The sequence below is a fragment of the Aquarana catesbeiana genome, linkage group LG06, assembly GCF_042186555.1.
Source record: "Aquarana catesbeiana isolate 2022-GZ linkage group LG06, ASM4218655v1, whole genome shotgun sequence".
NCBI lineage: Eukaryota > Metazoa > Chordata > Amphibia > Anura > Ranidae > Aquarana > Aquarana catesbeiana.
In genome coordinates this window covers 367,541,680-367,558,053 of record NC_133329.1, presented here as the reverse complement: position 1 = coordinate 367,558,053, position 16,374 = coordinate 367,541,680, and the positions used below count along the sequence as shown (strand labels likewise).

At 40.5% G+C, this 16,374-nt stretch overlaps 1 protein-coding gene across 1 annotated transcript in view; it reads right to left on the bottom strand.

Annotated features, from left to right (window-relative positions):
• The window catches only part of LOC141147091 (DNA helicase B-like), a 260,293-nt gene that overhangs the window by 15,371 nt on the left and 228,548 nt on the right, over positions 1-16,374 (bottom strand). Inside the window, exon 11 of the mRNA XM_073634187.1 lies at positions 2,204-2,731. Within this exon, the coding sequence (XP_073490288.1) occupies positions 2,204-2,731 (528 nt within the window). The remainder of the gene's footprint in view (positions 1-2,203; positions 2,732-16,374) is intronic.

Here is a 16,374-nt window from a genome sequence, read left to right as displayed (position 1 = left end):
GAAACCCTCAGACCAATTCACTCCAAAGGTGTCATCATCCTTCCATTACAATCAAGAAATCAATCTTCCATCATTTACAGATGATCAAAGTCAACCACACGCTTTGGATGTTAAGACTACTATTAGAAATGATCTATCTGCTACAGTCTCTTACAGGAAGACCAAAAGTCTATTAGTGATTCCCCATGGGGGGAGAAGAGGCCAGATGGCATCATCCCGCACCATCGCATCTTGGTTGGTCAAGACAATCAAGAAAGCTTAGGACATTCAGAATTTGCCGGTACCCGGAGGCATCAGGGCTCATTCAACAAGGGCAGTGGCAGCTTCCTGGGCAGCGTATTGCAGAGTGTCCCCCCGAGAAAATTTGCAGGGCAGCAACCTGGTCCTCCAGGCATACTTTCATGTCCCACTATAGAGTGGACTCGGCTCAGTTATCAACGGTAGATTATATAATAAACACTACCACTTTAACTTGCACCCACCCGACTGGCGAATTATTTCCCAGTGTGTGCTGCCATTATGCGTCAGGAAAACGGAAAATTGTATACTAATCTTTCCGTAATTTTCCTTTCCTGACGCATATCCATGGCAGCACACAGTATCCCACCCCTTCTTTAGGATGATAGTTACAGAGAATGAAGGGAGGTGCCTCTCCTTCAAATTTATAGCTAACCAATCCTGTCAGGTTGTGGGGGCGGAGTCATAATGCAGTGTGTGCTGCCATGGAGATGCGTCAGGAAAGGAAAATTACGGAAAGGTGAGTAGACAATTTTCCCTTATGGGGCAGCAACTCAACTCAAGTATTGCACCTAGAGAGTCAGCATGACAGCCAAACATGTAGCATTTTTCATAAAGGAGTAGTAATAGCAGCCTCTATGTTTTCTCATGACAGATTTACTTTATTATAAATTGCTTAGCAATAGAAAGTGGTGTCACCTGCCTAGCTATACGTTGTGTACATTTTAGGAATGAAAGGAAATAAATACAAATACTCTGGCAGGTAAACTGTTTCTATATATGCATTGCATCTGTGTATGTAGCTGCTTGACTGCAGATCAGTGTTTATAAGCTCTCATTCGAACCGTATATATTTATATAGAAGGCACCATTAAAGTGATTGTAAAGTCTAACATTTTTTGTTTAAAAATTACAAACATGTTATACTTGCAGCGCCAATCCTCCCCTTCTGGGGTCCCCTACCATTGCTCCTGGCTCCTCCTCTTCTCAGTGGGCAACCATAGGAAGCCGCTTCCTATTGTGGCACACCTGTAGGCTTGATCCCGAGCTACGCTGCCTGCTTCCATAGACACAGACAGTGTGGCACAGCCCTGCTCCCTTGTCCCCGGATTTGACAATGGCTCTCGCTGCCTCAGCAGAGCCTGTGAGTGTAGGAATATCCGCTACAGACAAGCACAGTGCTGGATTGAGTGGGGACTTTTACTGGAACATTTTTTTACCTTAATGCAGGGAATGCATTAAAGCGGCTGTATACCCACACATGGGAAACAAAAAAAAAAAACACACAAAAAAAAAATCTGTAAGGAAAAGGCATAATGAGCCAATACTAGCTCATTATGAAATACTCACCTCAGAACGAGGTCCCCATCCTGGTCCACGCCGAGGGAGCTGACATTTTGCCCTCTGCGTTTCTTCCGGGTTCGCGGCTCTGGCGCTGAGAGTGGCCGCGATGACATCAGTCCCGCGCATCCATGTGGGAGAATTCTCACAGCGCATGCACTGCTGTCAGCAGCTGCATGCAAAGTGAATATCTCCTAAACCGTGCAGGTTTAGGCGATATTCATTTTACCTACAGGTAAGCCTTATTATAGGCTTACCTGTAGGTTCAAAAAAAAAAAAAAAAAAAAAAGGGTTATACAACCGCTTTAAAGGTAAAAATGTTTAGGCTTTGGAACCACTTTAAGCAATGTATGCTATAGGTGACACTAGGCCTCACTAACTGAGATCCTAATTATGGATTACCTATGTCGATAAAATAGCAGGTATATTTTGTAGAGGCTTTCACATCGTCAATATTTGTAAATATCAACACTTAAAATATTTAACGTACGATCAAGTGCAATCATGGCTACCAAGGTTTACAAACCAGTAGATCATCCTCTGAATTATTATCAGTTCAACGCTTCTAATGTCTCCAAATTACTCTAAATGTATCATTTTAAGAGCAGAAACACAAGAACAATACCATGGGGTTGTCAAGCCGGCATAGTTTGGGAGGAGTCTCCATGTCATGATCAAGGATTCCAGCCCTCTTCTGTGATGGTGACTCCTCCAACACTCTTTTTTCATGGTTCATTGAAGAGCCTGATGGTTTCAGCAATGTAGGGCTTGCAGAATAAACTCCATCATCACAGCCTTTCCTGGAGGAGGTCACATCTGGTGTGGTAGGTACGGAGGGTTTAAGCTGGGTGTAGAGATGTTCCTTCGAAGCCAGAGCAGGCTTGTCTTGTGTCACCTGTGTCCTCATCGAGTTAATGGAAGCAGAGGTACCAGATTGTGGCCAGGCTCCACTGTTAGACAACCTGTCCTTCAGACACTGCTGGAGTCTAGTTTTTCTTTCACGATACTTTGTAGCAATTGCTCTATTCAGCGCATCTTTTTTTGCAATTATATATACACGTTTTCGGCCTCGTGTTACAGCAGTGTATACATGCTTCCAGTTTTGATTGCCAGCTTCACCTAAAACAAACACAACTGTGTCTTCTTCTGAGCCCTGCAACAAAGGAAAAAAAAACAATTTATATTATATCAGCTTTTGAAAACTGCAACAGAATCTTGTAGTGTTGCATTTCTTCATGTGGCTCACTTCTCCAACCAGTTAAAGTGTACTGTCCCCTTCCACCACCCAACTTAGACAGTAGCATTTCAATCTGATAGCAAAATCCATTTATGCTAGTATTTGTTAATCGACAATTTTTCTTTTATGTGATTTGCAGTTACTTTGGTGTGCTGACCTCCTTGGATAGAACACTTGCACTGTCATCTTTTAGAAGCACCGCATCAGCAGGCAGCCTTTACTTCCTGATTCAGTGCTGGCTCACTAATAATGTCATAGCTGATCTTGCTACTAAATATAGTAAACAGAGAAATCTTGTACAGAACATATACAGGATTCTGCTGGAAGGTACTGGATGTGGCCTTTCCAGGGGGCAGCTTAAGGCCCCTGCCATGTCACTGGTGCTGCACTGAACCAGGAAGTGCCAGAAAAAAGAAACAGTAAGTTTAACAAAAAAATAAATAAATAAAAGGATTTTAGGCTGCAAATAACTGAACGTTGTTTTGGGATATGCATGAAAAAATTCACCATCATGTTGTTTTTTTTTAATCAGGGTGTGGGAGAAGGCGGGGTAAAAGGTCTTTAAACAGTATCTCAAATATTCTTGAAGACAAAGGTTACATAAAACACAGACATATAAACCACTTCAATACAGGGCATTTTTACCCCCTTCCTGCACAGGCCAATTTTCAGCTTTCAGTGCTGTCACACTATTAATTACAATTGCACGGTCATGCGACGTTGTACCCAAGTTAAATTTTGATAATTGTTTTTCCCCACAAATAGAGCTTTCTTTTGGTGGTATTTGATCACATCTGCGTTTAGTTTTTGCGCTATAACAAAAAAAGACCGACAATTTTGAAAAAAAAACACAATATTTATTACTTTTTGCTATAATAAATATCCCATTTTTTTTTTTTTTTAGCAAACAATTTTTTTCCTCAGTTTAGGCCGATACGTATTCTTCTACATATTTTTGGTAAAAAAAGAATCACAATAAGTGTACATTGATTGGTTTGCACAATAGTTATAGGGTTTACAAAATAGGGGATAGATTTATGTCATATTTATTTATTTATTTATTTATTTATTTTTTACTACTAATGGCGGCGATCTGCGATTTTTATCATGACTGACATTGCGGCGGACAGATCTGACACTTTTGACACTATTTTGGGACCACTGACATTTATAAAGTGATCAGTGCTATAAAAATGCATTGATTACCGTATAAATGTCACTGGCAGGGAAGGGGTTAACACTAGGGGGCACTGAAGTGGTTAAATGTGTGTCCTAGGGAGTAATTCTAACTGTGGGGGGGAGGGGACTGATGAGAGGAGGAGACCGATCGGTGTTCCTATATACCAGGAACATATGATCAGTTCTCCTCTCCCCTGACAGGACGTGGATCTGTGTGTTTACACACACAGATCTACATCCCTGATCTGTGATGAGCAATCGCGGGTGCCCGGCAGACATTGCGACCGCCGGGCACGCGCATCGGGTCCCCAGTGATGCGGCGAGCGCGCACCACTGGCGGCACGTGCTCGCCACAATGCTGGGAAGACAAAGACGTCATATGACATCCGTCTGGAGGGAGGAAGGGTTCCTGCCGCCATCATTTTACAATACGGCGGAAGGCAAGTGGTTAAAATAAGCCCATTTATGCTGGGATTGTCTACCAAGAGCTGACAGAATTTTTTAAAGAATGCTTGATCTGGTGCATATTCATGTAAGGCGTAGGGAGGAGCGGCGTGCTGACGTCACCACCATACCACGCTGAACCCGGAAGGAACGGGCAGCAGCTGAAGCCGGCCGGCGCTACATTGTTTTTAGAAGCGATCTTATACTGCACAAATTTGAGCGGATAAATCACCTTTTAGGTTGATTCCCTGGAGAGGTGGCTTTTGATCTACACACTGACAGAGACCCAGTGGCTGGGGGACACAGCCACCTGTGTGCATGATCTCTCTGACAGGAGATCTTTGGATCTGGTAAGGGGCTTACCTTACTTGAGGTGGAGGAATTCCTTTTAAACATCACGCTCCTCACGGAGATAACCTTTATATCACTTGAAGGAAGGGTGTCTTTCTCCCTCTATCCAATCAATTTCTATACCCACAAGACTTCCAGTTTATGACTATATGGACATTATTTAATCGTTTTTTGTTCACTGAATGTTTCACTCATCATTTCTTGCATGTGATTTATGTGCACATTTTATGTTATGAAATAATTCACTTGTGTTCATCCATAATCATGGTGGTTTCAGTTAATATGATCATGTGTTTGTACTAGCAGCGCAGCCTATAAATTGTACAGTTAGTAAGGTGGAGGTTGTCTCACATCTAAGGTTGCAGCAGCATTTTACATTTCAATTTTTGGTTTGAGATATTTGTTTTTTATCTAACACATGCGGGGATCATTTCCACTTATGGGATAGCGCAGTATTTTCTATGATATTGAAATTACACTCACATATGTGTAAATTATGGAAGGTGTGGAGCATTTATTTTTTTTATGCCACTAAATGGTGCTCCAAAATGCAAATGCCATAATGTGCATTGACTAAAAAAAAAAGACGCTTGTAAGGGTCACACAGGCACTGGGTCTTGTTTTTAACACTTCCAGAACGCCTATCAATGCCACTCAAAATTGTTACAATAGGGAGTGGATGGATGTGTTCACACTGCAGTGCTACTAGCATTGCTGCGAGGCAAAAACAGTGTCAAAAGTGATAATTTCCCATTTAAATTAAGAAAAAAACAAAAACAAACAGTGTTTGAGAAGTGTTGCCTGACGCAACATGAACACCTATACAACACATCCTAAATGCTCATAAACCGGTGCATTAATGTGCTTTTAGACTGCTTTAAAATTTAACACCTGTGTGAAAGACCCCTTAAAGCACATTCTTTCTGCATGTAGCCTTAGGCCTGTTTCACATCGGCTTCAGTATCTTAATGGGAGTGCTGATTGTCACTTTAAACAAGCTGCTAGCAGGCTTTCAACAAGTTTCAAGTAGTAATGAAGCCGGCTGGCAGCTTTTTTTAAAGTGACAAGTGCACTCCTGTTAGGATCTGTGTTCAACATTTACAAACTGAAGCTGAATGGCACTTTAAAAACATCAAAGCTTGCTGAAAGCTCTGCAAATGCTTTGTAAAAGCTTGCTGTTCACACTGCTCTTATAAAAGTTGAAGCCTGTGTGAAACAGGCTTAAAGTGGTAGTAAAGTTTATTTGTTTTTGATTTACCTACAGGTAAGCCTATAATAAGGCTTACCTGTAGGTACTGTAAATATCTCCTAAACATGCCCTGCTTAGCAGATATTTACTAGTGTAGCAGCTGGTAATGTCACCGACGCATGTGCTCTGAAAGATCAGCATACCTGAGCCGTTCCTTCAGAGCTTTGTGCCATAAACCAGGACCCCCGCGTGCATGCGGGGGAGTGATGTCATTGTGGCTCAGCCATTCAAAGGACCAGAGCCCGCAAACTCAGAAGGAAGACCGGGTGAAGATGGAAGCCCTGTCAGCAGTGACAGTGCGCTGATTAAGGGCTTCTTTTTAAGGTAATATTTACATAATGTGCTAGTATGCTGTATATAGTAGCACATTAAAACATTAAAGGAAAAAGTTTTTATTTTATTTTTTTTTATTTCAACTTTGCTACTGCTTTAAAGCTTCTATTATTCCAGTGATACTACATCCTTTAAAGTGAAATTAAAGCCATTTTTTTACTTGTACCTACAGGTAAGCCTATAATAAAGCTTACCTGTAGGTAAAGAAAATATCTCCTAAACCTGCACGGTTTAGGAGATATTCACACTGCATACACCGGTGATGTCACCTGCGCATTCGCTCTGAAGAGACGGCAGAGCCCAGGGAAGGTGCAAGGCTTCATCTACCGTGCCATCCCTTCAGAGCAGCATACTGCGGCTGGAGGGCGCAAACCCAAAAGGAATACCAGGTTGAAGAATGAAGCGCCTTCATCGGTGACAGCGCACCACTGGAAGGCTTTGTTCCAAGGTAAGTATTTCATAATGTGCTAGTATGCAATGCAAACTAGCACATTATGCAATTGCCTTACAGGGTTTAAAAAACTGCGGTTTACTAGCGCTTTAAACAACAAACACTCCATACTGTTGTACCTTCTATTAAAATCTTAAAGTGTATGTGAACTATAACAATACACATTTGCTCCAGCAGCTCTGGACAAACTGCAGCAACTAAGAATCCAATTTAACTATGACAGCTGCTTTAGCGGTTCATTACTGTTATTAGGCTGGATTCACACCTATGCATTTTTAGTGCTTTTTGCATTTTGCACTATAGAACGTGTTCCATAGGAAACCATGGTAAATGGACTGTAGTACAAATCTGGAAAATGCAAAAAGCACTAAAAATGCATAGGTGTGAGTCCAGCCTTAAAGTGGTTCTAAAGTCTAAACATGTTTTACCTTAATGCATTCCCTGCATTAAGATTAAAAATGTTTAGGCAACAGCATTGCCCCTTCACCCCTTCTTATACTTACCCTCACTCAATCCAGTGCTGTGCACGTCCGTAGTGGCCCTCCCATCTCGCACAGGTTTTTCTGAGACCATAAATAAAAGAAAAAAAAGCAATCATAGCTCCTCTACCCCATCTGATGATGGTCATTAGAGAAGTAAAGTTAATGCAGCCACACAAAATGTCAGTGGAAGCCAGCATGGACACCAAAAGAACAAGGGTAACAGCACATAAACCTCACCAACTGAAAAATTAACATAAAAATAAAAACTCATAGAAAATAAATGGAAAACAAAAAGTTAACGAAAAATAAAAAAATGTAAAATAAAAAAATAAATAATAAACCAACCAAAAACAAGTAATAAATGAAAAAAAAAAAAAAAAAAGAGTAAAATATTGGGAAAACTAAAAAAATGAATTGAGAAACACCGATGAAAAGGTCCATGAATAGTACAGAGAATCTGTTGTAAAATACAAATTGCTGTGTAAAGAAGGCACATTTCACTGAGAAGAACTAGCCCAAGTTCTCCAGAGGTCCAACAGGCGTCAAACACAGAAAGTGTATAAATCTTGCAGGTACCGCAGGGTATGCTTAGCTAACAGGCAGAGAAAAGCAAAAGCTCAAATGGTAAGGAAAGTCACTTTATTAGAAATACCACAAATGTCCACTCAAATATGCTCCTACATGTGTGCAGAGGGGATCTCAGATGGATGGCTTAGTGGTTCTCCTGGCCAGGGAGAAAAAAAGAGCAGGTGTTTGCGCCAGAGGATCTTGGAGAGGAGGGACAGCAGTCGCCAGAGCAATGTGTAAAGTCGCCAATTACCACACATTAGCAGAGAGCTGTGCTGAGGGATTAATCAGGGAGAGCACTGCTAGAGGGAAGCTACTGAGACACACAGAGAACACATTTAGAGGAAGCTGGCCACCAGTGCCAACAGCTCCGCTGATCCAAGAGGGCTTCACTGAAAAGATGGGCCAGAGGAGGCACCACCAGAATAAAGCTAAGGCAGCTGATGGAGCACAAACACTGCCAGCAGACTCAAAACCACTCAGGGAGACAGACCACCAGCAGGCTCTGAACTTCAGGGAGCAATAAACTCCTAGACAACAAGCCTTTGGCTCTTTGTCAAGTCACGTGATATAGGAGAATGGAAGAAATTTACAGGCACAATGAAATTGGACAATGATGGGGAACAAAAAAAAAGTAAAAAATGGACCGAACCACCACCATCAATTGGGAATACTATCCACGTAGCTCAGAATACATGACAACATTAATTAAAACATTCAGGCCGGGTTCACATATGTGCGAATTGGATGCAGCCTTACCCGCATCCAATTTGCATGATATGTGAGTGTGCCTGGCTATTAATGGAGCTGGTTCACACAGGTCCGGTGCAGCCACGGTCTGCATTCCAAAAGGGTCCTGTGTGTGTTTGGGCCCGGTTCAGGTGCAAATTTAGGCAAAAATTCGGACCTGACGTCTACACATATACACAGCGGGTAAAGTAAGTATTGAACACGTTGACTTTTTTTTAAGTAAATATATTTCTAAAGGTGCTATTAACATGAAATTTTCACCACATGTCAGCAACAACCCATGCATACAAATAAATGCTGTATAAAATACATTTGCTGTTCCTTTTTAAAACTTAATGTTATGTGTATAATGCTAATAAAACTTAACGAGTATAAACATAAGACTACATGTTGAAAATATATCCATTGAGAAGAATAGATTTATATACAAAAATATGGAAACACCAGGTAAAAGAATGGAATTGTTACCTACCTAATATGGTGTTGTACTGCTTTTGGCATCCAAGATGACCTGAATTCTCCTGGGAAGTGACAAATATATGTCTTGGATGGTGGATAATGGAATCTGATACCACTCTTCATGCAAAAATCGCACCGACCCTGGCAGAGATGCTAAAGGCAGAAAACGAGCCCAAACCTTTTCCCAAAATTGACCATAGTGGCTCTATGATATTGAGGTCCGACGACTGCAGAGCCCAGGGAAGGTGCAAGACTTCATCTACATGCTAGTCAAACCATGATTTGGCAACACCAGCTATGTGAATCGGAGCATTATGGTCTTGGTAAATGGTGATGTATTCAGGAAAATATGTCTGGACCATGGGGTACAAATGGTTGGGCAAAATTTGTACATAGTAGCTGGCAGGGACTCCACCTTTCAAGGTGATAATGGGGCCTGCAAAATACCAAGATATGGTTGGCCAAACCATCATTGTGCCACCACCATGCTTTACCGTTGGCACAAGACAGTCCTAGTCGTAAGTTTGGCATGGTGTTCACCACACTTAAACAAATCCAGTGATTGGAAACCATGTGAAGCTGGAATCATCAGATCATATTACAGTGGAACCTCGGATTGTGAGTAACGCAGTTAATGAGCATTTCGCAATATGAGCAATTATTTAAAAAAAATCCTGACCTGGTTTGTGAGTGTTGGCTCGCAAAACGAGCAGGAATCAAGCCTCTGCGGTGTGCAGTACCGCATTTGGTCAGAGGTGCGGGGGTGCCGGTGACACTCTGAGCCCTTCGAAGCCGTTCGGAAATACTCGTAAACACTCCATTGCCGCGTGTTTCTGATCTTTTCCGATGGTTCCTGAGTCTTTCCGAGCGGTCTCCGAGTCTTTCCGGCACCCCCCCACCTCTGGCCACATGCGGTATTGTATGCAATAGAAGTCAATGTGGAACGAATTATCTTCGTTTCCATTGACTTCTATGGGGAAACTCGCTTTGGAGTGCTTTGGATTACAAGCATTTTCCTGGAACGGATTATGCTCATAATCCAAGGTTCTAGTCTTCCATTGATCGATAGTCAGCGATTTATGGGTATTGCACCACTCTCTACTGTTCTGAGCAATAATATAGGTCACTAGTGGTTTGGCAATTTGCAGCTCACCAGTAAATGTTTTGCTTATGGAGTTCCCTCCACACAGTTTTTTTGGACACGGGCTTTGGAAGACTGAGATTGAGCTCTGCAGTCACTTTTGCAGCAGTTATTTTCTTATTCTGGGTCACAATCCTGCGCAATGTCCTTTTGTCTCTTTCAGTCAGTTGATAGTGTCGACTGCGCTTATGCTTATCAGACAAAGTTTTCCAAGAAACTGTATATGCCGTCATAACCTTTGATACTGCAACACGGCAAATAAATTGGCAAGTTAAGCGGGCACCAGCAAGTTGTCCTCTTTGAAACCCAGTAAGCTGACATGACTCCGTATTACTAGCAGAGCACGTAGTGAATGATGAAAGTGAGGCTTCCCACATGTTAGCTATGTGTCTCATCACACAGCGGAAGCAAAAGAATGTTACATCACTTCCGCTTTCAACGCAAAACATGTTGGTACTTTCACACCTGCAAATCATGTAGAGTTTCCATATTTTCATATTTTTGTCCAATCCCTTTGTGTGTAAGAAAAAAAAAAAAAAAAAAAAGTGTGTCTATGGTAATGTTTGACCATTCTTCCAGAAGCACATTCGTGAGGTCAGGCACGGATGTGGACGAGAAGGCCTGGCTCGCAGTCTCCACTCTAATTCATCCCAAAGGCGCTCTACTGGGTTGAGGTCAGGACTTTGTGCAGGCCAGTCAAGTTCCTCCACCCCAAACTCTCTCATCCATGTCTTTATGGACTTTACTTTGTGCACAGTCATGTTGAACAGGAAGGGGTCATCCCCAAACTGTTCCCACAAAGTTGGGAGCATGAAATTGTGAAAAATGTCTTGGTATGCTGACACCTTAAGAGTTCCCACTGGAACTAAGGGGCCAAGCCCAACCCCTGAAAAACAACCCCACACCATAATCCCCCCTCAACCAAATGATTTGGACCAGTGCACAAAGCAAAGTCCATAAAGACATGGATGAGCGAGTTTGGGGTTGAGGAACTTGACTGGCCTGACTTCAACCCGATAGAACACCTTTGGGATGAATTAGAGGGGAGACTGCGAGCCAGGCCTTCTTGTCCACATCATTGCCTGACCTCACAAATGTGCTTTTGGAACAATGGCCAAACATTCCCATAGACACACTCCTAAACCTTGTGGACAGCCTTTCCAGAAGAGTTGAAGCTGTTATAGCTGCAAAGGGTGGGCCAACTCAATATAGAACCCTATGGACTAAGACTGGGATGCCATTAAAGTTCATGTGTGTTTAAAGGCAGGTGTCCCAATACTTTGTAATAAAGTGTAATATATATATTATATATAGTAAAGTGAAAACATAAAGGCCTATACATAAAATTCATACAATCATTGATTCAGATATTGACTAATTAAAATAAATAGTATATAGTAAATGAATAAACTCCTACTTAGTATAAACACTCAATTTATATTGTGATATTATAAACATTGATAGATTATTGTACAGAAAATATAAAATTATATATATATATTTATTAAACCATAATGAAAGGACATGTTCTCCAATGCAAATATACTTTACTGAATCTTCAGGTCATCAAAATTGTCAGATCATATACATCAATAGCAGCTACTGTTCTACAAACACCTCCCTCTTTTATTTAAAATCTCAACACGGGTGGATGTTAACCCACAGGTGTATCCCGTGCCTCCAAAATGGAAAGCACATGGAGACAATTAACCCCATATCAATTCACACTTGTTACCTACCCATTACCACCAAAGTGATTCTGACACAAAAAAAATCGAAATAATCATTGTCAAACTGCAACATTGTGTCAAGAGAATATATATAGGCAACAAATGCCTACACAAGCCAAATAGATGAAAAAGAGATAGATACAATATTTCAATTCATAATGTCATAATTATGCATCAATAATATATACAACGAATTTTCATTAAATCACCCAGATAAAAAGATTTCATGCATAAAAATGCAATCAACATATAGTCCACAAAATTTAATCTTGACTTCATGACACTTTCATCCTTCTTTTGATGATAAAATCCCACATTTCCCATGTGTCAAGATGCGACTCTATCTGAAAATAGAAAATGCAATAAAATCGCTAACCAGATTATCATAAAAATAGGTACAAATCATAGTCCCTATTGATTCCATCTGGATATAGGGATCGTAATCTATTGATCCACCAAACCTCTCGCTGTTTGTCTCAGTATTCTATCACCCCCTCTTTTATCTCGGGGGACCTCCTCGAGCACCATAAATCTTAGGTTTGAGTCCTGGTGTCCTTTCTCTAAAAAATGTCTTGATACTGGCAACCCTGGTTGTTTCAATCTTATGGCGCTGCGATGCTGTGGGATTCGATCTTTTATCCTCTGAGTGGTTTCACTGACATATAGCAATTTACATGGGCAGGTTCCCTTGGTCTATATTCTGATCTCACCAGTGCGTCTCGCAGTATTTTATTTCTTCTAAAGGCTTTAAATGGTGTTTGTTGGAAGACCTCAATCTGTGGATAAGAATGTTTTAAAAGGGGCCAATGCTTTTTGATGACTCTAAAAACCTGCTCGCTGTATCTATGAAATTGCATCAGAAACGGTAATCGTCTCGTCTGTGGTCTATGTCTCACTGGAGCTATATCCATCTCCTCCTGTTCTATCTTCTTTACTTCTTGTGAGATAATATAGCTGGGATATCCTCGTTCCTGAAACTTAGAGCACATTTCCTTCATTCTTTTATTCCTCACTATTTCATTACTGACTATTCTCCTGACCAGTAACAGTTGACTTCTTATAATAGAGCGAAAAACATGAGGGGGATGAAAACTATCATACACTAGTAGTTGGTTCCTGTCTGTCGGCTTGATATACAATTCGGATTCCATCCGATTGTTATCATTGTAAATCCTGGTATCCAAAAATGGAACCGATATCCCCCCAATGATGATTTTAAATTGAATCTTATGAAAAAAATCCTTCAGCATCGCATCAAAGGCAAATAGCGATTCAACGTTGCCCCACCATATGGCAAAAACATCATCTATATAGCACTACCAAGTGGCAACATGATTTTTTAATAAATCATTCTGAAATATGTACAGGCATATGGCGGGGCAACATTCAAATCCATTGCAACTCCTTTCAGCTGCACAAAGAACTGATCCTTAAACAGGAAATAGTTATTTGATATATGATTTGAAATAATTTCTCAAAAAGAGAAATTTGCATGTCTGAATAGTTGTTACTTCCTCTAATTAAGTCCATCGCCGCATCAATGCCAGGTTGATGTGGGATGGAGGTGTACAAACTAGTGATATCCCAAGTGATTAAAATCTCGTACCCAAGACATTGAGGAATTTCCTTGATTTTACACAAAAAGTCATTGGTGTCCTTAATGTATGCTTTGGTGTTCTTCACAAGGGGTGCCAAAATTTTGTCTAAAAACTGTGCCGTTGGAACAAAAATAGAATCACGTCCTGACACTATGGGAAGACCAGGTGGAGAACAACTGTCTGTGTATCTTTGGTAAAGTATCTAAGACAGGAATCCGGGTATGGGTAGGTAACAAATAATCTAAAAGGTCACGGGTGATAATCCCCTCTTTTAGAGCATGTTTTAAAACACTTTCAAGTTGCTTCCTGATTTGCCAGGTAGGATGATTCGGAACCTTTTTGTAAACAGTTTGGTCATTTAACTGACGTAGGATTTCATTCTCGTATAATTGTGGGTCCATCACCACTACCTGGCCCCCTTTGTCTGCCGGCTTCAGTACAATGTCCTCCCGTTGGCTAAGACTCCTCAACGCCGATCGTTCGGTTGTTAGACACATGATCTCTATAATCAGTTTGAGAGACCAATTCCTTTATTTCCCGAGTCACCTCTTTCACAAAAGTTTTGACAGGGGCATAGGTAGTGGATGGTACTGATTTACTTCTAACTCTTAAACCCAAGGATTTACAGTTCAAAGCATCATCTATAAATCCCCGTTATGAAAAGGTTTATGAACAAAATGAACCTGGAAGCAACTTGAAAGCGTTTTAAAACATGCTCTAAAAAGAGGGGAATATCACCCGTGACCTTTTTGATTTTTTGTTACCTACCCATACCTGGATTCCTGTTTTGTATACTTTACCAAAGATACACAAAGACAGTTGTTCTCCACCTGGTCGTCCCATAGTGTCAGGACGTGATTCTATTTTTGTTCCAACGGCACAGTTTTTAGACAAAATTTTGGCACCCCTTGTGAAGAACACCAAAGCATACATTAAGGACACCAATGACTTTTTGTGTAAAATCAAGGTAATTCCTCAATGTCTTGGGAACAAGATTTTAGTCACTTGGGATGTCACTAGTTTGTACACCTCCATTCCGCATCAACCTGGCATTGATGCGGCGATGGACTTGATTAGAGGAAGTTACAACTATTCCGAAATGCAAAATTCTCTTTTTGAGAAATTATTTTAAATCATATTATTAAATAACTATTTCCTGTTTAAGGATCAGTTCTTTGTGCAGCTGAAAGGAGTTGCAATGGGTTCGAATGTTGTCCTGCCATATGCCTGTACATTTATGAATGGCTTTGAACACAGGTACATATTTCAGAATGATTTATTAATAAATCATTGCGCCACCTGGTGGCACTATATAGATGATGTTTTTGCCATATGGTGGGGCAACATTGAATCGCTACTTGTCTTTGATGCAATGCTGAATGATTTTTCTCATAAGATTCAATTTAAAATCAACATTGGGGGATATCAGTTCCATTTTTGGATACCAGGATTTACATTGATAACAATCGGATGGAATTCGATTTGTATATCAAGCCGACAGACAGGAACCAACTACTAGAGTATAATAGTTTTCATCCACTTCATGTTTTTCGCTCTATTATAAGAAGTCAACTGTTACGGGTCAGGAGAATAGTTAGTAATGAAATAGTGAGGAATAAAAGAATGAAAGAAATGTGCTCTAAGTTTCAGGAACGAAGATATCCCAGCTATATTATCTCACAAGAAGTAAAGAAGATAGAACAGGAGGAGATGGATATAGCTCCAGTGAGACATAGACCACAGACGAGACGATTACCGTTTCTGATGCAATTTCATAGATACAATCCTCCTACATGATTTATATTCTGACCTGCCCTTGTAAATTGCTATATGTCGGTGAAAACACTCAGAGGATAAAAGATCGAATCTCACAGCATCGCAGCACCATAAGATTGAAACAACCAGGCTTGCCAGTATCAAGACATTTTTTAGAGAAAGGACACCAGGACTCAGACCTAAGATTTATGGTACTTGAGGAGGTACCCCGAGATAAAAGAGGGGGTGAAAGAATACTGAGACTTAAATAGCGAGAGGTTTGGTGGATCAATAGGTTACGATCCCTATATCCAGATGGAATCAATAGGGACTATGATTTGTACCTATTTTTATGATGATCTGGTTAGCGATTTTATTGCATTTTCTATTTTCAGATAGAGGCGCATCTTGACACATGGGAAATGTGGGATTTTATCATTGAAAGAAGGATGAAAGTGTCATGAAGTCACGATTAAATTTTATGGACTGTGGATCTATTGATTGCATTTTTATGCATGAAATCTTTTTATCTGGGTGATTAATGAAAATTTGTTGTATATATTATTGACGCATAATTATGACATTATGAGTTGAAATATTGTATCTATCTCTTTCTCATCTATTTGGCTTGTGTAGGCATCTGTTGCCTATATATATTTTCTTGACACAATGTTGCAGTTTAACAATGATTATTTTGATTTTTTTTTTTTGTGTCAGAACCACTTTGGTAACAAGTGTGAATTGATATGGGGTTAATTTTCTCCATGTGCTTTCCATTTTGGAAGCACGGGATACACCTGTGGGGTAACATCCATCTGTGTTGAGATTTTGAATAAAAAAGGAGGGAGGTGTTTGTAGAATGTTCACACAAAGCCATACAGCCTGAGGAAGAGCAGGGATGCGCGCAACTGTATACAGTAGCTGCTATTGATGTATATGTTCTGACAATTTTTATGACCTTAAGATTCAGTAAAGTATATTTGCATTGGAGAACGTGTCCCTTTGTTATGTTTTAATGGATATTGGTGGACGACAGGGAGTCCACCTCAACATTGTTCCAGCTTAACAAC